The sequence below is a fragment of the Ambystoma mexicanum genome, chromosome 7p (genome assembly GCF_040938575.1).
Source record: "Ambystoma mexicanum isolate Mex_15411 chromosome 7p, UKY_AmexF1_1, whole genome shotgun sequence".
NCBI lineage: Eukaryota > Metazoa > Chordata > Amphibia > Caudata > Ambystomatidae > Ambystoma > Ambystoma mexicanum.
Window position 1 is genome coordinate 755,617,577 of NC_090939.1, and position 18,207 is coordinate 755,635,783.

Below are 18,207 nucleotides of genomic sequence, written 5' to 3' on the forward strand. Positions count from 1 at the left end.
ATACCTCCAAAGGGAAGTGAAAAACGCTATGTCCAGGGTTGATTACAGGTGTTGCTCTGTTTAATCATGAGTTGAGATTTGGGTTTTGCTGGCTGTGCTTTCACTTACAGGCAAGACAGGAACATGATGGAGTTGGAATGTCATGTAGTTGCCTTTTGAGAGGATAAGGTGTTTTACTGCAATTTGGAACTTAAATTTCCTTCAAAAGAATCCAAGTCTAATTGCAGGATACCCCAAGAACTCATCAGAATAACCAGTTACTTACAAGTGCAAATAACATCCTCCAAGTTGTTAACGGAGGGTTAACAGGTAATGATCCTATGAAGTAGTTTTGGATAATAGACTTTGAAGGTTATGCTGTTTTCTGATGAACCTTTTTCCTTCCCTCTGCAGATTCGCAGCCATTCAGAAGTTGGAGCCTGTCTTATTTTCTCCACTTCCCCTTTCCCTTGGGAGTGTTAGTTCTTCAGCTGGTAATTTACACAGTTGTTGATCCAACAGTCTTGTGGGATCTGTAGGGTTCAGCAGCTCCCGCTGGCAAGGAAAGTCAGCACCAGACATGTATACAGAGGGAAGCAAGGCTGGAGGCCTGTGCCGGACTATGGAGAGGGAACTGGCATGACCAGGCAACGCTGCAGAGTGAGGCCCGAGCTGCGAGAGATGTTGGGTGCGAAGCCATGGAGAACCGCTGTGGAGATGGAGCGAAGCGCTGCACGAGAGAGGGCAAGCTCGTGGATGCTTGAAGCCTCGCATTAACGCTTTAAGCACCGACTGTTGAGTCAGCCTGGGCAGAGGGACACCGGGACGGCAGGCAGGTCAGACCTGTGAGAACGTTAATGAATGTCGATATAAATGAAAGCAAGCGTTTTGTTTAACCGATCTGAATGAAAGCAGTTTTGTGGAATCTCATGATATAAAGGAACGTTGTACTTTGGGAGACCAAGCATGTACGAATATGTGAAAGTGCAATATGTGAATTGTGGAAAAACAAGCAATGGCAAAGCATCATGAGGACGTGAAATAAGAATAAACAAAGTACCACTGCAGAGCTGACAACATTGGCAACAGGCATATGAAGGAGAAGCAAGTCAGGTGTGTCTGTTGCATGACCTGTAATGGGTGGACCGTGTTGTCCAACAACACCGCTTAGACCAAGGAGACCCACCTATGGAAAAGCCACTGAATATACCTGCAAGGAAGCTTGTGATTAAATATAAAGGAAATCTTGTGTAAACTGAAATTAAGGAATTGCACTTCATGAAATTGGTGAATGGTAACCAAACCAGAAGATCTGGGAAGTATTACAAAGAATCATGTTTTTGGAAAAGTTGAAAGACTTGAAAGCATGGGCAAGGGAACCCCTTTGCATTGTGAACTATTTAAAAGCTTGGGGAAGGGATACTCCTTTTTTCATTGTGAACTATTTTGAACCTTGGGGAAGGGAAGCCCTTTACAACCAAGAGCTGGAAGAAGCTCTGAACTGCTGTTATTTGAACACTTTATTTTTAAGCCGACATCCCTACACATTGCATACAAATAGATGTGAGGACACGACAGACAGACTTTTACTTTGGACCTCCCGCCATAGAAGTGAAATCCCACCTTTGCAAAGGGCAAGCTTGGTCTTTTCACACCCTTCTTTTTGGTTTAATAGAAATGTATAGCTCAAACTGGAGTTCAGTTGTCGGTGTCATGATGCCTTCACACCTCTCCTATGTGCCAGTTGCCTAGCTATCTTAGCAGTCTCCCTGCCTCCAGTTCAGCTATTTCTTTCTCCAATTCCTGTTCCTCCCTCCTCGCCTCCCACTGCTCTTTTGCCACTTTAGTTATGTCATTTTTAAGGTGGTCTTTATCTCGCCCCCTATGTTTTTTGATCTCTCCCTCTACCAGATTCCTAGTCCCTTGTCCCTCAGTAGATAATCTTCGAGACTCCGTTCCCCCTTTTAGTATCCACCCCCCCCTTCCATTCCAGTGATACCGGGGCATGATACAAAATAGTGATAGCCCCAATCTGCGCTTTATGCCCACAGTCATGATTCCTTGAGTCATTAGTATGTAATCAATTTTTGAATAGGTCATGTGCATGGAGGAGTAAAATCGGTAGTCTCTGTCCTGCGGCTGGCCTACCCTCCAAACGTCTAACAATCCTACCCCAGTGAGCCTTTCTCACATCTGCTTTAACAGAGCCCCTGTAGCATGCCCACTTACTCCTCCTGACCTGTCCCACCTCGAGTCAAATACCAGGTTGAAATAGCCCGCGACCACCCACTCTCCCCTCTCTGAATCCCCCCCCCCCACCAATTCACCCAAACATGCTGCCAAGAATTTTTCCTGCCCTCGATTGGGCACGTACACTGAAGCAAATGTGTTATGTCCGTCCCTTTATTTTCCCCTTCACCATCGCATACCTCCCGAGTGGATGCTTCCTGACTTAACTCTTCCAATTCGAGCTCCCCATGTAAGAGGATTGCTACCCCTGCCTGCTTGCCCTTGGAATGCACCTGGAATTGAGTGGGGTATTGCTTGGTGTATAACCTCCCTGCATCCTCCCTTTTTAAATGCATTTCCTGCAGGCATATGATGTAAACCCCTCTGTTAATGTCCCTCAATACACTCAGATTCTTGTTTGGGCTGTTTACGTTGGAATCATGGAATGTTCGGGGACTAAGCATCATACTTTACACCCGTGCTCTTCCCGCCTCCCCCCCTTTGACCATCACATCCCGATCGATACCACAACATTGCAAAGAGTATTGATCTTTCCCTTTTTAAGACCTGCCCCCTCCCCCCTCTTAGTGTCGTTATGATTGTCCCTGGAGCCTTCATCAAGGTTCTGGATGTGTCCCCCTCCTGTGAACTAAGACCAGATTTGGCCCCCTCCCTCCCCACCTGACAAGCCCTTGCATCCTCCTTTGACTTATGAAACAGTAACGCGTAGACGCTTCACAGCGCTTTCATATGGAAAAAGAAGACAGGATGAATATTTAAACTTAATAGTAATAATGATGATGTTCACCATTACGATCACACATTACAGAATGTGCTTGTTGGTTGCAGTTTCCAGTGCAGGAGGAGGAACAAGTTACTTACCTGTCACTGTTGTTCTCCAGCATGGGTCTGGCATGGATTCACATGCTCATGAATATTCCCCGTCAGGCCTGGAAGCCTCTGTAAAAAGAAGAAAGCAGTATTGCTTTAAAAGAATACTGCCTTTCACCCATTATCCAATCACTGAAGACTGGGTCATACTGCACCCATCAAATGATGGTCGTCTCCCTGAGTCCCGCCCCAGGTGGCCATCTTTAGATTAGAAGCACGTGAACTGCCAGTATGAACCCAGAAGAGCCACTGCAGGGACCGAGGGAGGGTTTGCATGCAAATCCATGCTGGACAACAGTTACAGCTAAGTAAATTATTCCTTCAAGATTATACAGCAGTAACAAATACACAACCATGGGAGGTGGCAAGGCTCAACAGAAATACTGCACTTACCCCTGAAACTTGCGCAGCACTGCTTGGCCGACGCTGGACTCCTGCCTGGAATCCCCGTTGACACAGTAGAATTTCGTGAAGGAGTGCATTGACCTCCACGTAGCAGCCCTGCAAATGTCAAACAGGGGTACCCCAGAGTGGCTCTGGTGGAGTGGGCTCTCGGCCGGCCTGGTTGGGGGGGCAGTCGGACAGACGATGATAGTGCATGATGCAGCCGGAGAGCCACCTGTATAGGGAGGACTCGGACAGGGCCTTCCCTTGATTCACAGGACCAAAGTTCCGGAAAGCTTTCTAAGGGGCCACATAGAACTTCAAGGCACGAGCAACGTCCAGCGTATGCAGTGACCATTCAGCAGCCGAAACCGTATTCGGGAAGAATACTGGAAGCACCAACGATTCGTTGCGGTGGAACTCAGACGGAACGTTTGGCACGGAGGGGTGAGTACTCTAGTAGGCAGCGGACTTGCAGGAGAGAGCCTAGATCTCCCCTATTCGCCTGGTCGAAGTAATGGAACCAGGAACACAGCCTTCCATGAAAGAAACTTGAGAGGTGCACGATGTACAGGCTGAAATGGAGGAACCATGAGCTTCATGAGGACATGGAGCTCCCACGCCGGGGTCGGAGCTTTCACTGGAGAGAAAACCCACAAGAGACCTTTCATGAATTCTTTCACCAGTCTGAGAGACCAGAACAATGGCCTTGTAGGTGAACAGGTGTATCGTGAAATGGCCGCCAGGTGCACTTTGATGGATGCGTGGGATAAACCAGACTTGGCCAGCGAGAGCAGGTACGGCAGGAGCTGCGTCTTGCACCACACTGAAGCGCTTCCATATGTGACCGTAGCACTATAAAGTAAAGTAGAGGGCGCCCTGGCCTTGGCAAGAACGGCTTTGCACTCCACAGGAAGGTAGTAGTGGCCAACTCTAAGGCTACAGGAGCCAGCCTGTGAGGGTCATTGATGCTGGATTGTGATGCAGAATGGTTCCGCCTGCTCTGGAGAGCAGTTCTGGAAGAGGAGGCAGCCTGATGTATGGCGCCGATGACAGGTGGAGCAGGTCTGGGTACCATATCTGGCGGGCCACAGTAGGGCGATGAGTATCATCTTGCAGTGGCATCTTTTCGGGGTGTTGAGGCGTAGCAGGATGGGGATTGAAGCGTACAGTAATAGACCCTCCCACTTGAATGAGAATGCGTCCAAGGTCCCCGGTTGAGGGAACATGCTGGCGAACTGCTTGCATTTGCAGTTCACTGCCATGGCAAATAGATCGATCTCGGGATAACCCCATTGATGGAACAGATGGTCACTTGGCCCTGCTGCAACTCCCATTCATGATCAGACCAAAGCTCCCTGCTGAGGGCATCCGCTATGGTGTTCCTTCTACCAGTTAGGTGAAAGGGTACGAGGAACAGGTTTTGAAGGATCGGCCAGTGCCATAGGATCTGTGCCTCCAAAGACAGCGCGGGACAGCGGGGGACACCCCGGTTCCGCCCCGCTTCCTGAGGTAGAACATTGTGGTGGTGTTGTCTGTGAAAATCCTTACAACCGGACCTTCCAGCAGAGGCAAAAAGGACTTCAGGGCCCAGACCATGGCCCGTAGCTCCAGCACATTGATATCCAAGTTCTTCTCTGGTAGCCTCTGTGGGCACCCCATCCGTCCAGAGAGGCGTCCAAGGTGACTGTTGCTTGAAATGGAGGGGTCCAGAATGGGGAACCATGCGTAAGGTGAGGGCGCCACCACCACCATTGGATGGCTTGTCTGACTTCCAAGTAGAGCTTCAACTTGTCCGACCAATTGCCTGTGGCCCGGTGCCACCTACAGTCCAGAAACTCCTGGAATAGCCTCATCTGCAGCCTGCAGAAGGGAATCGGATGTATGCAGGAGGACATCATTCCCAGCAGCAACTTGTCAACCCGGATAGTCGCAGATTTGATGGCGTACAGACGATGCACCTTCCCCAGGATGGCCAGCTGGCCAGCACCCGTTCTTCTGAGGGGAAAGCTAGGGATGCAACTGTGTTGAGACGCACCCCCAGAAACAAAATGTCCTCTGATGGCGATATGCAAGATTTTCCATAAATGATAGAGAATCCTAAACTGGTCAGCAGGCGTATGGTCTCGTGTGTGTTGCAACGCTAGGATTCGAAAATGTGACCAGATAAGCCAGTCGTCCAGGTACGGGTAGAAGTATATGTCCTTGAGGCTCAGATGTGCCGCTACCCGGGCCATAACATTTTGTGAACACCCTTGGTGCAGACTTCAGGCAGAAGGGCTGCACCTTGAACTGGTAGTGGTTCCCTAGAACCACAGAGCGAAGGAACATTCAATGCTTTGGGTGAAAGGGAACGTGAGAGTAGTCATGTAGTCCCCTTCCTCCAGTTGGCCAAGTACTTGTTGCAACATGACCATCCTGAACATTTGGGAATTAAGGTATTTGTTGAGATGCCGTGAATCCCCCCGCCCCCCATCCTCGACTTCTTCCGTACTAGAGTATACTCCGGAGCCCCAGAGGGACGGGTTCTATTGCGCCCTTTGCCAGCATTGCTCAAATTCATTGCAGTAGCTGGACAGGGTGTTGTTCCTTCCTAGTTACAGGTGGAATACGAGGGCACTTGTGTTCGAATTCCAGCGTGTGTGACCGTTCTGCAGAATCTCCAGCAGTTGGTGGTGCTGCTGCCTCTCCAAGCATCGAAGAAATTTGACAGCCGGCCTCCCACTGTGGTCCGGAAGTGGGGGCCCTGGGCCAAGTCAGGACTGCTTGGTTGTTTACGGTTTCCCCTGCAGGCGACAATGGCGCTGTGAGCCACCTCTGAAAGCATGGGATCAACCTATGTACGATTCCTGCTCTGGGGAGTAGGAAGAAGAGGCGCAACCCTTGGAGGATCTTCCAAATGTACCCCTGGAGTAACGAACGGAAGAAGAGCGACGCTGCTGCAGGGTTCTGAGTGAGCTTGCCGTTTGTGTCCGTCATGATGGATTGCAGTTTTTCATCCACCGCCTTACTGAAGAGATTATCGCTGTTGAAAGGCATATCTACCACCTTGGCCTGAACCTATGGTCTGAAATTGGTCACCTTCAGCCAACCTTGTCGCCCGAGTGCTATGCCATTTCCCATTTGGCATAACCTAGCATCCGCGACGTCCATAGCCACAGTGAAGGCATGATCAGAGGCCAACTCCCCCTCCTGAAATAGTGCCAACGCCTCAGTCTTGTCGTCCAGCAAGAATTCCAGGAGTGGGCTCAACTTCAACCACAGCTCTCGATCATACCGGGCCAGAATGGGGAGAGCATTGGTAGCCTTGATGGCAGATGCAGCATATATGATTGGTTTACCCGACGCATTCAGCTTCTTCCCCTCTTGGTCTAGAGCGACCATAGACTTTGAGGCTGGGTTCACCAACCGCATGCTCGCCATGGTCGAAAACCACTGAATCCGGGGATGTTTGTGAGAGAAGGCATTTGGGGGCCAAGTCTGGCACTCTATTTCTCTAGTCGGACCCGCTTTGCCGGTGCAGAGCTCGGGGACTTGAGGCCAGTTCCTCTTCCCACACTTCGTCCAGTAGCGGAACAGACAACATTGTCTTCCTGGCTGAGGTACGTCCTGGTAGAGGAAACCTTCCTTCCTCTTCTCCTCTCCTCTGGTACCAGATTAAACAGGGCAGAAGCCTTAGCCATTATGGAATTAAATGACCAGTCTTCATCTGGGGGTAAATATGTGGGGGGTATCCTCCACACCTGCTGGTAATCAAATTCATCCGTGTCTGTTGTACCAGTGTTTGTGTTAGTTGCCGTATCAGTGTGCAGTGCCTTACCTGGCAGTGTTGGAACAGGCAGTAGTGACGGTGCTCACCTCAGGGTAGCCAAGCGATGCCTGTGGGTGGCCTTGTACCCAGGGTCGCTCCCTGAAGGGCCCACTATGGGCGGTAGCCGCTACGGTTTCTCTGAAACCAGAGAACTGAGCACTGTGAAGATGTCTTGGGACACATCTCTCCAAACTTGCGGAAGCACCCTTGGTGGTATGTTGCCGTGTCTCAATGGGTTTGTACTCCTTAGGCGAATCCACGCCTGCATGGCTGTAGCCCCTTTCCTCCAAGCGCTCATGTTGTGCCCCGTCATCGGAGTGGGCACAAGGCTGACTGCACCCTCTGTGTATGGTTCACCTGGTCTAGCTGCTTCCCTTAGGGCTATTGACATGACCGCCGCCTTTATCGACTGGGTAGAAACAAAGAAACAGCCGTGGATGAAGAAACAGCCGTAGATGAAGTAGCTGTTGACGTCTTTGACGCAGATGAGCTCCCTGCCGCTGGCAGCGATGTAACCTTTGACGAATGCCTGGTCGACACAGTCGTGGCTGTAGATTTTGCTGTCGTTGATGCCACAGAAGCAGCCGTCGCTGAGGCCTTTGAGTGTTCCTTTGAAGATTATTTTCAGGAATGCTTCTTCTCCCGTGAGGAGCCGCTGTGCTTAGCAGACTTTGTGCTGGCCACTGGTAAGCTTACAGTAGACTGGCAAGGAGACTGGGAACGTGTGTGCCCTAAACTAGGACCAGCAGCAGCTTCTTAAGCCGGACCAACAGCCTGGCGCTTGGATTTACTGAAGCTCTCCGGGGCTACGTCCTCGGCCAACCTGGATCTTTTACCAGGTGGAGAGCACTCTGGAGAGCGGCCCGATCTGGCTTTTGCCTGGGCGTGCCGGAGGCCACGCCAGGGACCCGGTCCTTCAACCACGCCACCAACCGCCAGTAGAGGTCCTTCGTTTTGGCTGAAAAACTTCAACGGATGTCGCATCGGTCCTCCTCATGGTTGGGATGCTGACAGTAGAGACATCTAGTGCGTTTGTCCTCCACATCGATGTTTCACAGGCCACACCGGGAGGAGAGCCTGAAGAGACTTCTTCCTTCCCCTGGTATGGTGCGGCGTGAAGGAGCCCTATCCACTTGAACACGTTGTGTAGATCTTTGAAAGTTAACCGGCAACAGAGCCCAGTTACAGGAGCGGACTAGTCGTCAGAAGTCGTAATTTTGCAAATAAAACAGAATTTGCTCTCCAAGCCTTTTTTTTTTCATACATTTTTTTTTTTTGTTGGAAAACTCAAGGACTCCCTGCACTGAAACATGCAGTAAAAGTTTGAAGATGGCCGCCAGGGGCGGGACTCGGGGAGATGACAGTCATTGGATGGGTGCAGTATGACCCAGTCTTCAATGATTGGATAATGGGTGAAAGGCAGTATTCAAGCTTTTAAAGCAATACTGCTTTCTTCTTTTTACTGAGGATTCCTGGCCTGACGACGGGGAATATTCATGAGCATGTGAATCCATACCAGACCCCATGCTGGAGAATATACATAAATACTCAGAGCACATTATGGAAACATGCTGGTCTACAATGTTTAAAATGAAGTTGATCATACAGTGCAGGAGACATAAATACGCAGATCACTGTATGAAAATTGTATTGCAACAATTCTATTTGATGAAGTTACCATGAAGTGCAGGGGAATGCATGAATATCCATAGCACTTGGTAAACCGGGTACTGTGCAAGTTCTATAATGGAATTTAACAGAGCGCAAGGGGATATTTCAGGTTCTTTCTTGTGAACTCCTCTGTGACGAGTTTGAATGCTCTCAGTTTGGCGAACGTCAATTGTGCCCCCGGATCGTTCCTCCTTTTGCCCACAAAGTGCACGCTCTATTTCCATTTTCTGTGCCTGTCCATTATCCACAAGACCCATCAACAGTTCCATAACGCATTCTGCTAGATCGGTTCCCTCCACTCCTTCCTTCAAGTCTATGATCCTAACGTTCCCTCCTTGACCTGTTTTCGGTCTTCAAATTTCTCTTCCAGCATCAGTATTCTATTCTCTGTGGTTTGTGCCCGCTGCGACAATTCCGGGACCTTCTCCACCATTTCCGTGAATTGCCTCTCCATTATTCTCTCTCCCAGGCCCTCAATGTGCGCCCTGTTCACCGCCATAGCTTGGGACAGATCCACCTTAATGTGCGCCGCCTCCACCTTGACACGGTTTCTGTAATGTCGCTTTAGCGAGAGCAGATTCTAAATCTTCCTTTGTGAGTGGCATTTCTTCGGCTCCCCTCTTCTCCTGGGGTGCGAACCAGATTGTAGATTGTATAGTGGTATTCATCTGTCTTTGCACTTCTCGTTTTTTGATCTTCCCAGTCTGCCTCTTCTTTGGTCCCATTTACATACTGCTCACTCAACTGGGAGTTCAAGATTTTTGGGGATAGGATGATATTTGCCTGCTTGCAGCTTTTGGGCACATCGTTTTACCGTCTTCTGGGCCTGTTTTCGTCCAATGCTTCTTACCCAACAAGGCCTGATTCAGGCCCAGGGGTTGTTCGACCACACTCCTTCAGTCACCTCCTGAGATCACTGGATGTTCCTAGCTCCACAGTCAAGCAGCTGTGTGCCGGCCCCTCACTCCCCTAGACTCCCTCTTTCCACTTCTGATGCAGCCAGGTTGCTCTTGTACCCTTCTTTGCTTCAGGCTCAGACACTTGTAAGCCCCCCCTCCCCCTTGGCTTCAGTCCTTTGGGAGCCAGCCAGTCAGCAGCTTGCTCCCGCTACTCTACACTTATCTCCCAAGGGCCGCCTCCCGATCTCAGATCTCATCTGCACTCTTTGCCTTGGTATTTCACCAGTTGCACCCCTGTACCCCTTCACCAGGGGCATACCTCAGGCGCAAGAAAGTCAGATGCCTCTGAATTAAGCTGGCGCAGGAGCACCAGGCACCGGTCTCCCCCTATCTTGGGAGTCCTGTGTTGCACTGTTGATAGGTAGCCGTGCTGCACCGCTCTGACACTTTCACTATGTGGATCTGAGATCTCCCCGCTCCTCCTCTGCTGCCAGGCCGCTCCGATGCTCAGTCACTGCAGTCCCCCGCATTTGCCTGCTTGCGGCCAGCTCCTCCTCCAACACCATGTCTCGCCGCCGCATGCAGTCACTCGCCTTCTGCTCCAGTCCACACCGTCCCACCTGGCCTTCCTGCCAGTCATCTCCCTGGGGTTTCAGGAACTGTGGGTCACCGCAGCCGCAATATAGCCGTCACTTTCCGATCGCACACCCCTGGGCCACTTCAACTTGCTGGTGCTTCCAGCAGTCCAGCACACCTTGTGCTTAAATAGCGATCCACTTTTTCAAAATGTTTGGGGGATTTAATGACTATCGCTCGTCGGGATGCAAGGTCTCGCCGAACGTACACTCAGCCCGGCACCTTTGCCACACCCCCATACCTGTACATTTTAATGTGCAATAACTAGGTGCAATGAAATAATGATTACAAAAACATATTTTACTGTCTTCTAAAATACTCCCATTATGAATTGGACTTACATTTTTACTGCCTGAAAATCATTTTACTCCCAACTTTGGAAGTGGGAGTATTTTACTCCCTATTTTTTAAATTTCATCTGGAGCACAAACGCCAACAGAACTGTACATAGGGTAAGATAAATAAGAGGCACTCTGTGTTGAATTTCGAAAAAGTCACTTTCCCTTTGGCCTTAAATGCAGGTTGACCCCTATATCCGCTTGAAGAATAATTTTGAAATCTAGTTATTTGTTCCCTTCTCAGAGTTAGTGGAATTTGCAATAACATGTATTTCAGCTCCCTTTCAGCTATTCAGTTGATTCACCAGCTATGAAAATTGGTCTTCAATGGCAGTCATGGAAACAAGGGCTTGTTCTTGATCACTGCTCGTTGACTTTGGGAATACCCACCTCTTGGAATGATAGCTTGGTAAATTAAGAGAGACGGCGATAAATCCAAATTAAATCAGCTAATCTCCCCTTTATCAATGCTGCGAAGCTTCATCCAAGCTTTCCTTTTTTCACTTTGAAAAAAGGCACCAGCTGTAAAATTTGGATTCCAGTAGCCAAGTAGGGGTTGTGAAAAGAGGTAATCCACCGTCATGGCTTGTATACGATTAGACTTTGGCAAAACAGATCTTAAGCACATACTCCTGTTAGGTGGGATATACAGATTTTGCCGCCACCTTTATGGGATAAACCAAATTATTATTGAAGAATCTGCACAGTTATAGCAAACAATTGCCTTTTGTCCCTCCTGAATCAATTTCATTCCGAAAACTGGATGAAACGGATACAGGAAGGCAATGCCTGTGTCGCAGCCGCACGGAGGATTGGATTCATCGGCCAAAGCAAATGGGTTCAGAATGAAGATGACAAGTAGAACAGGGGTAGTCCTAGAAGCCCCACAGCGAAACCTTAGTGTATTCTCAACAAAATACCTCTTAAACAGCAAGAAAACTCAGGCTACAGATAAGAGGTCAGAAATGAGCCTTCTTTAAGTGATTTTACAATGGAGTCATAACAGAAGCTGTGAAACAACTGCAACTATCTGGGCTTTTAGGTTTCAAAAGTGGCCACATGAGGCAGACCGGAGGGCATGCAAGCAAAGCACGTTTTCATGTGGCCCAGGGTTTAAGTCGATAAGGGCCTGGAGGGTAGGGTCACAATTCGGTCCATATTGCAGCGCTTTGCATCCCCGGTGTTAGCAATGGCATTATATGAATCACAGAACTGGGGATCTAGTTGAACGCTTATTCTAAACAACCACGAGGGGGAGGTTTTGCTAAAATGCGTTAGGAACATTTTCAAAAATACTCAGTCTTTCCTCATCGGACTAAACTTACGAACTAGAGGATTGTAGCAGCATGGATGAATGGTGCCTTTAAGCTGCAACATCTGAAAAGAAAGAAAATAACTATCAGGAAGAGTGCACATGACTGAACCTCAAAGTATTGCACGGCCTTCTTATTCTCCAAAAGGTGGAAATATAGCTTGAAGCCACCAACTTTCTAATATTTTATTCAAAGCCACTTTATTAGTTCCTCTTTACCCTTTTACTTAAAGTTGCCACCAATGGTCAACATGGCTAGAGCAAACTGGTATTACGAGACATTTAGGTGCGCGCCTCCTACTCCACCTACAGTGACTTACTGTGGTAATGCAACCACACACCATTTTACCTAGAAGAATGGGGTTGCCCCAAAGTGTATCATTGGTTTATAGTCTCTGCAGGGAATTTCATAGCTTCTCATTGGATGGTAAGGACCCAATGCCAAACAATCGACTTACACTTTAACAGAGGAAACACCATACCTTGTTTGTCCCGAGTATTCCCTCTATGCGGCCCTACGGATTAAAGTCCTTCACAATCTGCATTTGTTGGATAACCTGGCCCACCGGCAGGATTAATTTTGTGGTAAGGTGATAACCATTATAGTTATATGCCGTAACTGACCTACACACAATCAGCATTCCACTACTACTCTATGATAAATCTATACTTTGGTAATTCCAGCTGTGTAAACCGTGTGATGGTTGCCACTGTATTTTCTGTCCATCTCGGTTTCCTAACTATATAGATCCTAATAAATTGTTGCAGGTCTTGGGTAAGAGTTTTACAAACATGCATTTGCTATTGCAATCTTTTTCGGCATCAACAACTTCCGATTTTATGAAGAATGGTATTATCTCTCATTGGAATAATGGTCAATTGTAGTATTTGTAGTGGGAGGCTGACTTCATGCTTTGAAGTGTTTAGAATGTCAGATACCGAGTTGTCTGTGCTAGCTAGCGTTTGGTGCAAGCTTTGTTCTGGCCACCTAAGAAGAGTCAACCCACCAATCCCGATCTGTGGTCAGGACAAATTATTAGGAAAGCTGCGCATAGATTTGAAGGTGCGGATCGGTATTCCAACTAATATTGAACACTCCTGCATGCTATGTTTTTGTACCGAATGACACCAATAAAATCAGTCTCAAATCACAGGGAATAAGTGGCATTTAAAGAAAGGAGAACAAAAAGAAAGTCTGCAGGTTGCAGCATCAGGGATTGGGAACTGGTGGATTAGACCATGCAGATGTGCGGGGGGCACGGGGGGTCTAGTGTACATTACAGGCGATCAAATATAACGAACTAGGTGGCTGACGCAGCAAATAACTGGCCCAGACCACTATGCCCACACAAATTAATAGTTAAAAGCAACTTGTTTCGAGGAGTTTATCAAATTTCCCGATCCGGCAGGAATCCTAGATTGTGATAATTAGCAATTTCTAAAAATCCAACTTTATTAAAAAGAATAGAAAATATTCCAGTCACTTTTTTTTTATTTGAAGTTATGTACGTGCAAGAAAGACCTTTAATAAACATCAGTGTCCAGTCAAGCAGGTCTGCCAAAGTCATTGCCAGCACAAGCAAGATTGTTCTGTACATTTTAAGAAATGCCACCTATGTTTCCATGGAACCCATCTCCATGTTGGCTTTAACAACAGAGCAATATAGTTGGCATCTATGAACAGACATCCAAAGACCTGCAGATCTGGTTTGTGAAATTTCCCACAGCACAATACTACACCGAACACTGGGCACTACACCAAACACTGGTTAAAAAAATATATATAGCATTAACAATTTAATAAAATAAGCCATCTTTGGATCAGTAACATGCATTGGCACATTCATTGGGCTATGCAATGAAAACGGGTCCATAAGCAGGGATTTCCATTAACTGAAAGGGGACCTTTCTCTTGCAATTAAATGTATGTAAAAGATAACTCCCACCAAAAAACCCTGAACCCTCGAGTGCAACTTCTCAGGGACCTTCACCTCTTCTGTTCTTGAGGTACGTGGAGAAGAGTACTACTTTAGAACTGGTGCTGAACTTCGGTCACCAGCAGCAAGCAGACACCATTTTACTCTATTTGGGACCTTCTTGGTTGCCGACAGTGGTGGTCAGTCAGTGCCATCAATAATGGCGTGCCCTTCCCAATAAGTCTGCATCCTGGCCAGTGGCAGCAAAACGGGATAGGTGCGGTTGTCTGCGTTGTTCGCACAGCTATATGAAGATCCATGGGTGATCCAGGACAGGTGGCGGCCAGTGCCTACTTTCCGCTGACTAATTGCACATTTTTTTGTTTTAAGGCAGGGAAGACCAATGTCGGGGGTAGGCAGAGGCAAAGGGATATTTTCGTACACATTCCTCACTAATGTGTTTGCTTACTTTTTAGTTTTGATACACAAAAGAAACAGAACATATGACAAAAAAAAATGATATTTAATGTGGAGTGCTATAAAATGTATATTTATCGATGGGGTCATAAAAAGTAATTTTTGTAACTTGGTGAGACTCCAGAATAGAAAAGCAGACACGTTTTAATGGACTAAGGCATCAACTAACGGGAAACCCTACAAACTATAAGCTGACTTGGCACGCGTTTCTGACAATTGTGGAGCTGAACAAATATGCCTGTAGCAGGGCGAATACAAACATAAATGGGTTGAAACACTGTGCGGCAACTGCACCACTTGTTTGAAATCAATTTCAAATATGGCAAAGAATACGTTCAACCAACACTGCAATGCAAAATGAAAATCATAATCAAACAATGTTTTTAAATGAGGTCTTATATGATATTACTAACACAATATACATCGAGAACATGATCATTTTTCATTTTCCTGTGCATGCAAGGACTGCTCTCCTTCCACAATGGTAACAAAATGGCTTTTCTTTTTCACATTGGTAACTAACACAATGGGCCTCATTACAAGTCAGCCGGTCGGGAAACAACTGTGGTGGTAAATCCGCCACCACCGTTCTGGCCAGACCGGCTGATTTTGAGTCCTGCAGGCGGGAGGTGTCACTTCCGCCAGGTCTGACCAGGCGGGAGTAACACCACCTGCCTGCAGGCAGACATGGAACACTGGCTCTGTTATAGACCGAACTCCATGGTCCCCATTCCCATTGGAATGAGGATCTACAGAATACCGCCTCCAGAATTACCGGGTCTCCGGGGTTGTAATGCCCCAGTGATTCCAGCAATCATGGAGGCAGAATGGTATTACAGGTCTGGCGGCAGCCTGCCGGTTTTTCCGGGACAGCTACTGCCGGACTCGTAATGAGGCCCAATATACATTAGTAACCGAATGAAGGACTTTGCATACAATGATTTTTCTCGTGCACCAACACGGGTTTCAACATTTGGGGTGCTTAGAACCAATATGAAAATGTCACTCAATAGGTAATGATTTCGGCCAGTGTTGTTACATTTCCAGTAACAGAGTTCCTGGCTAATAGTGATTCCCTGCTGCGTCTTAGTCAGTGTGCTATGCATGCTTTGGGAGATCTAGACACCAAGTAAAAGCCGTGTTCCAACTTAATCGTGCTCAATATATGTATGAGACGTTTCGAATCTCATACATATGTTGTCAATTGTGTCACTAGTGGCTGTAAAAATCGGCCATTATATTTTGAGATGTTCTCAGTGATCCAACAAATGCCACCAAGGATAGGTCTCACCTCTGGAAAATGTTGAACAGTGACATCAAGTTAATACTCTGACTAAGGTTATCACGCAGTTACAGACCAAGATCATACACCTACGCATGGGCATGACCACGGTCATTAGGCGAGCCAAATTGCCGGCATACTTTGATGTTTTGCATGACTCTAAAAATACGGAATGGAATTAGACTTTGATTTTTGGCTTCATATTTGGGTTTGCAGATTGAACAGCATTGAGGCAACTATATTAGGATCTATGGAAACGACCTGTTGCTGTATCACCTTTGGCCTATTTGCCCAGTTAGCAAAAAGGAAATCCTTGGAAGGTAACATAACGAGCACACATGTTCATTTGAAGGTAGCATGAGCTCATGTATGGTATAGAATGGCATATGAAGCCAGAGTATACATTATATCCCCCCCCACCCCATTCTCTTTTTTTCAAACAAATATTTTAACTTAACATTGCTTCCCGAAGGAGTTCAGTTATGTTGGTTACGAATGGATGAAGTGAATGTGCAATCGAATCGAGTTAGATATTGTGATGGAAACGTGCAGTGTCACCTCTGTGTTTCTGGTACCATCACCGTAACATTTTGAACAAGTCTAGCCTCTCTTATTTTGTTTTCTTTCCCTCCTCCTGACTTTATTTACATTTTTTTCAAATATTTTACTGATTTTATGGTTTGTTGTCGTATTGTGATCTCAATGGATGCACTACTGGTGTTTTCCCTACCTGTACTACTCTTGTGCACATTCCGACCGGTATGAAGAGATTAGTATTTAGCCTTGAGAAAGCCCCTACTGGGTGAAACTGATGCCCATGGTGTTGGCAAATCTTATTTAAGCAGATTATATGCTTACAGTATTTGTGTAAATTGTAATGGTGCAATTGATGCACTTTAAACAACTTTTTCTTTTTGGGTTCTCTGAAATTTCTGGTACAATTCATGCCTTAGCTTTTGTTCACTAGGAAGGAAGTCACCGTACTAACCAATACACAACAAAACTTATCTTGTCTTCGAATTATTTTGTTGGTGTACTATTTTCTCCAATCTTTGAATTGAACAATCTATGTTTGATCAAACCAGTTCCTACCAACTTCAAGTTGTACTCGGACTTTTAAATGAGCAGCGCTCGTCTGTTGGGATAATCACTTATTTTATAAGGGTCCCTCTTAATTCAAGGTCTGTCAGCAATCATTAAGGCCTGTGATGAAGTCCCCTGGTTGAGGTTGGACAGCCATGGGAGGGGCATGGGGGGCTCAGTGTCACTACTTCCAAGCAAGACTGGGTCTGGGAGCAGGGTGGGGAAGATCCCCTCACTTACACTACCATGCACCGGACGTTTGACTGATAACCATGTTCTACTTACAAAGGAAAAATGTTTTTAAAAGGCACTTAGCAGGAGCACACAAGATCAGTAGACATAATGCTGAGTAGCAGAACACCCTGCTTACCCTGTGAAGCCACACAGTTCCTTAACTTGTGACCGGGCCAGCGTTGTGGCCACCACTAGCCCACCAGAGATATTTTAAAAAGGCGCTAGGCCCTTGAATAGGCCTTCTTTAAAAACTAGCCCACGAGGGAATTGGAATTCAAAGTAGGTCTGTCCCCAGACCTAGACGCAAGGGAGCTGGTTTCCTTTCGCCAACTACCAGGTCATTGGGAGAAATGCAGTAGGAAGGGGGCTTGGCTTACAACGCTGTAAGAAGCCTCCCAAGACACACCCATTTGAGCCAGGTAAACTATTCGCTAAGGTAAATTGGCCAATCATGGGAGGCGGTGGGGCATTTAAGTAAGCCTGTATGAATGATTTAGTGTGGATTAGTTGAGTGAGGACAGAAGGCAGTGGAGGACGTCCAAGAAACCAGAGGAGGAGAGCAATGGAGTTAGGACAAGAAGCAGAGAACCCAAATCTGCAGACTGAGCAGCAAAGAAAGTAGTGCAGGGACACAATCCTTCCAAGACTGAGTGACTGAGAAAGTGAAAAGTAGCTGGAAGGGGACTTCCAGACAATGGACTACGAAGTCCAGAGACTTGGTGGCTTTAGGTTACAAGCCTTCAAACTTTATTGGTTGTACCAGGAGGCAACACTATTTTCTGGTTATTAAGCTATCATTTAATTCATGAAAAGTGACATCACTGCCCTGATAAGTGTTTCTCATGTGCAGACACATGACGCTTAAAGCCTTGGGGTTTAAGCAAAGGTGAAGTCACCATGATCCAGAGCCACCAAAAGCATGAGTGGCCTCAGCGTAACCAACAGAGTGGAGTGGTCCGGTCATTTGCAGAAGGCAGGGGTGTTGCTAGGTCTGGAAAAGATCTGAGGCTACGCTAATGTCGGGACTAGCTAGGCTTTTGGTTGTAGTCCCTGAGCTTCTATCCG

General features: G+C 47.1%; 1 protein-coding gene across 8 annotated transcripts in view; it reads right to left on the reverse strand.

The window, feature by feature from the left end:
• LOC138526302 (LIM and senescent cell antigen-like-containing domain protein 1) overlaps positions 1-18,207 on the reverse strand; it is a 548,584-nt gene that overhangs the window by 288,709 nt on the left and 241,668 nt on the right. For 4 of the 8 annotated variants that reach the window (XR_011283543.1, XR_011283542.1, XR_011283544.1 and 1 more), the window contains exon 2: positions 12,164-12,215. The exons of the other annotated variants lie outside the window; for them this stretch is intronic. Coding sequence is in view for 1 of the 4 variants with exons in the window: in XM_069636882.1 (XP_069492983.1) it covers positions 12,164-12,186 (23 nt within the window). In the remaining 3 variants the exon portion in view is untranslated. The remainder of the gene's footprint in view (positions 1-12,163; positions 12,216-18,207) is intronic. 8 annotated transcript variants of the gene reach the window in all.